The 5,110-nt window shown below is 34.1% G+C and overlaps 1 protein-coding gene across 1 annotated transcript; it reads right to left on the bottom strand.

Annotated features, from left to right (window-relative positions):
- Positions 1-282: 282 nt before the first annotated feature.
- Positions 283-3,810, bottom strand: LOC111997662 (S-adenosyl-L-methionine:benzoic acid/salicylic acid carboxyl methyltransferase 3). Its single transcript, XM_065780328.1, is given in 7 exon segments — positions 283-760; positions 763-898; positions 1,857-1,957; positions 2,127-2,280; positions 3,191-3,522; positions 3,525-3,594; positions 3,686-3,810. Coding segments are annotated over 7 exon segments (1,089 nt in total). The 5' UTR covers positions 3,761-3,810; the 3' UTR covers positions 283-539.
- Positions 3,811-5,110: the final 1,300 nt, after the last annotated feature.

The raw sequence follows: 5,110 nt of genomic DNA, 5'->3' as shown, positions 1-5,110 counted from the left end.
GTGTGTAAGCATAATTTGATTAATTAATTCAATTTGAGTTAAAATTAGTTAACTTGTACCAACCAGTCTCTCAATTTCTCAACAAATTCAACCAATGGAAAGGAGGTTGTCCTATGATATCACTCAATCGGGAGTTGTGATTTGTGAATGCCATGCAATGTGTCCAAGACCCATGTTTGTTTCATATAGGCGAAATCACTCGAGCTAAAGTAGCTAGTAGGCCACATTTACAAACACTTTTCTAAGTCAAAAGTACTCATGATCTCATATTTTTATTTCTGATTGATATAATATTTATTGGCAAAAACAAAGTGTGACCAATCAACACTTGCAATACCAACACAAAACAAATAGATAATCAAAACATAGATCATAAACTAACCAACACAACAACTTATTAGATAATCAAACCACAACTCCTAAAATATAGTCCACAAATAACTTCGACGCAAACTGAAATGACACACATATTGTCCACAAAGCTGCCACTGCATTGGCGGACGTTATTCTCGGCATCACTTTCACTTTAACCTTAAAATTCAACCTCTTTTTGCCAAGGATATGACCAAATTAACGTATTCACATTTCTCTGCCTCCATGTGATCAAGGACAACATCTTTAAACCTTTGAAACAAGTTGTCCATGTTTTCTTCACCAAACTGGCTAGCCAATATAGGTTCACCAACGGCCCTAATGTCAGTGGCAATCATTGTTGCCCTTTCTTGCTTATCGAGGCCACTATTAGCTTTCTTTATGTAAGATCCCAATCCATTTTGAAAACTTCAAGTTTAAGCAAAGTAAAAGATCCTTCAATCTCGATCGCCTTCTTGACTTCCTCAGTAGTTGGTGCATAGTATGGCAAATTGAATGTATCCAATTTCTCTGCTTCTATTAAGCCCTGAAATATAAGTAATGAACCAAAGTAACTTAGGGTATTATATTCGATAATTTGATAGTTAAATTCCATTAAGAATAGTGACAAGATTCTTGGCCATCGTCTTATATAATTAGATGTACAAAATACAAGTTCTATCCTTTTCTAGCAAAAAAGTACCTGTAGTTGTTGAAAACTTGTATTATAGCAGCAATAATTTTATGCCTTTTCAATTATAATTTGCATGGGGCAGCAGCAGTAGGATTACCCGTTTACCAAAAAAAAAGGCAGTAGGATACCAGGACAGACAGCACGTGAACGGTGAATCACATGATGCAGGAATGATCTTGGGTCAGCATAAGTTGATGGAGGTAAAAAAAAAAAAGATCGACAGTGGTGTGCCCATGGGCCCTAGCCCCATAGACGTACGAGTATTTTTTTTTTTTTTTTTGAGAGGGAGATAGACTTACGATTGTAATTGGCTCATATTTACCCGCTTTCCGTCTTTGATACGGGTCTTTAATTTTCGTTCACATTAGCCTTAAAGTTATTATAAATTTTACACACACACATAACATAACGGGATAATAAATGTAATTGATGTTTCTTAACTACTGTAGTGAATAAATACATAATTACTTTTGAGTGATGCTAAAAATATTATAAATTTTAAAGCCATATATGTGTATTAAATTATGATTGAAGTTATATCTTTTTTTTATAGTTTTCAACTAATACAAATATTTTAAAATAATAATAGTCACACACACTCATCGTACACATATTACTACATGGACTGAAATAATATTTTAAAAATACGATTTCAAAAGAAAGTGTGTAAAGTGTGTAATAGCGAGTAATTTTCCTATACTTTTTTTTTAGTGCTACTTGCAACATGAATGTCACCTCAAATAGTTGTGAAAGCAATTGTGAAAACCTCCAAGACCATATGCCTCTCTCTACAAGTTAAACACTTCCTTACCTCCCAGACCATGTCATTGAGGTTCAGTCCAACAACTTCCCAAATGCAAAGAGGATCGTCGCTTTTAATGCTGCCCATAGTTGTGAGGACCATTCGACCACCTGGGACTAACTCTTCTGCCCTAAACTTGAGGAACATTTTGAAGTCTCTTTCAAATTGCTCCAAGTATGCATTAAACACAGGAGGTGGGCTTGTCTTTGCAATGCACCCAAATGCAAAGAGGATCGTCGCTTTTAATGCTGCCCATAGTTGTGAGGACCATTCGACCACCTGGGACTAACTCTTCTGCCCTAAACTTGAGGAACATTTTGAAGTCTCTTTCAAATTGCTCCAAGTATGCATTAAACACAGGAGGTGGGCTTGTCTTTGCAATGCATATGTTCCCCTTGTTCATGGCCTCCTTGCTAACCAACTGTTTTGGTGCCTATATAAAATTTTTCATTGTCACATTGCATACATAACGAAGAACTAATTGGATTACGTGGATGCTTAAGTTACTTAAGATAAACCTACATGAAATTTTCAAAGCATGAAAGATAGGAAGTAAAAACTGTTAATTAATCTATTTATCTCTCATGAAAAGTCCTATCTTTACAAGATTATGTTAAAATATACCATTAATCAAGTAATTAACAATTTGTATGCATGTATCAAAAAAAAAAAAAAAATTTGTAAGCATTTTGCTAACATTAATGTGTAGGTAGTGAGTTCATTGGTTTGGAGTATGATGTAACCCGTAAGTCTCAAGTTCAATCCACCATATATACCACACTAACACCACTTCCTATATATATAGGGTTAAATGGTATGACACTTTTTGTCCTTTTGGATAAAGCCAAAATCTACTGTAACTTTATGCGTAATTTAATTTGGTTTTGAAAACTGATCAGAAAAGAAAATAGAAATCATGAATTTATCTAAATTTTAAAAGAATTTTTTTAAGACTATAATTTTTTCTATTATAATTCTAATATGACAGATCGTAAGTGATTACTTATTACTCTAACATGAACTTACTACTTTTTTTTCCCCTACCATTCATAATCAACTATATTATATTATAGTAAAAGTTATGCTATCGATTTAAAAATCGGATCAAACCAGCCAGTTCAATTGGAAACCAAATACCAGTGGTCCAGTAAAAATGCTCAAAACTGATCAAAAACTAGATTAAACCGAAATCAGAGACAAAAACAGTTTTACTTTCGATCCGGTTTTTAAAATCTTGGTTATGCCACAAAAGTTGTGTACACGGATTTCTCATCCTAAAAATTATAAAATTCATAAAAAAAAGATGACTGATGGGGATATTAGCTAGCTAGAATATTATTAACCTCGGAGAGCCACATAAGAGCATAAGAAGAATGAACAAAGTGCAGGGAATTGTTAGGGAAGAGCCTGCCATAGAAAGACCCTGGCACTGCAGTTATGAAACAGTGCCCAAATGAGCTTCCCTTCACATTCTCCAACTTCTTATAAAAGCTTGGCAATGACTTGAAAATGGTGTTGAAGTCATTCCCTGGAAGATCGTTTAGGAATGCTTGCAATGAGGGCGGTGGGCGGTTCAACTTTTGGGACTTGGTGCCAATGATATCCATTACTTTTGATACAACTAAAAGGGTATTGGGTCCTGCTGAGCAACCCAAATCTGCCATTTTCAAACACTCGGGAACAGAGTGAGGTAAAGCTCCTCCATGCTCTCTTCAAGTATGGGCTTAACCATAGCTGCCACAGTTCTCTACAATTTTAAACAAACAAATCAAGTTGATGTATATATAAGAAAGAAAAGAACAAAACAACATTAAGATTGACATTGAGAGAGGACTGACTTGATGTTGCGAGTTGATTGCATAGCTTTTTTTTCCATCTCCACCATTCATGTGAAGGACTTGCTGTATCTCCATTGTTGCTTATTAATACTAGTTTCTAGTTTCTAAAGCTATTCTTCTTTGCTTATTTTGTGTGTAAACTCTAAGGTGCGTCTATTTATAGCGAAAACGGAATTAAAGCTGACGTATTCAAGCTTACGTAATGACGTATTTCGAAAAGACTGACTAGGGGCCTGTCTAATCAATTATAAAAACAAAAAATATATAATACCATTGATCAAAATCAGGGACGGATCAACCAAGAGGCTGAGGGGGGCCATTACGGCCCCCCCCCTCTCTCTCTCTCTCTCTCTCTCTCTCTCTCTCACATATATAAATTAGTATAAAAAAATTATTTTTGAGCTAAAATTAAAATACTTACCGCCCTCTTTAAAACAATTTACTAGCTGACCCATGAAACCAAAAATGAAAAAAAATTATAAAATCATCCATTGTTTGGTTTTCTCAAGAATATCAAAAAAAAATATTAGGTTAAACATTTGGACAATTTACAAATCCGGACAATAAAGAAAATCTACAAAACAATTCACATATTTAGATAATAAAAAAAAAAAAAATCTTTGGACACAGTCTAAGTAAAAAAAATTTATAACAAATCAATTATAAATCCTAGTAAAATAAATCACAAAAACCTAATAATCTTTACTCGATTTTTCCTTCTAATTTGAGAACTCTTTGTCCCTCTCAAGTGACTCCACCCTATAGTCATAGAGATAACTCCTATGTTGCTAATTACTCCACCCCCCACACTAATTAGTGTCATCAGCAATTTGGATCAGTTGGTCTCTTTAATTCAACCCATGAAAAAAAATTTATTTTTTTAAAGAGTAGCTGCTCTTTAACACAACCCATGGAATTTTTTTTTTTGAATGATAGAATTTTATTAGTTTTTAATGTTTTATTAACTTTGAGACACACTTGACATGCATGCATAAACGTAATACACGTGTGAAACAACAATCTACTGTTTTATGCCTTACCTAAACTACCACCAAAGCATGTGTGTGATTAGTCTATTGGTAATAAACTTTGTGCCTTAGCTAAATTAATATAGTGATAGGAAAAACTTTATTATTTTCATAGTTGAAGACTCAAAACATCTCCACCATTCATGTGAAGGACTTGCTGTATCTCCATTGTTGCTTATTAATACTAGTTTCTAGTTTCTAAAGCTATTCTTCTTTGCTTATTTTGTGAGTGTAAACTGCAAGGTGCGTCTATTTATAGCGAAAACGGAATTAAAGCTGACGTATTCAAGCTTACGTAATGATGTTTACGCAGTTTACCTAAGTCCTTATGCTCCCTAGTATAAGCTACAGGAACCAAGGATTTTTTCGAAAAGACTGACTAGATGCCTGTCTAATC

Source organism: Quercus suber, unplaced genomic scaffold (assembly GCF_002906115.3).
Source record: "Quercus suber isolate HL8 unplaced genomic scaffold, Cork oak 2.0 scaffold_233, whole genome shotgun sequence".
Classification (NCBI taxonomy): domain Eukaryota; kingdom Viridiplantae; phylum Streptophyta; class Magnoliopsida; order Fagales; family Fagaceae; genus Quercus; species Quercus suber.
The sequence above is the reverse complement of the archived record's forward strand: the minus strand, read 5'-3'. Positions and strand labels throughout refer to the sequence as shown.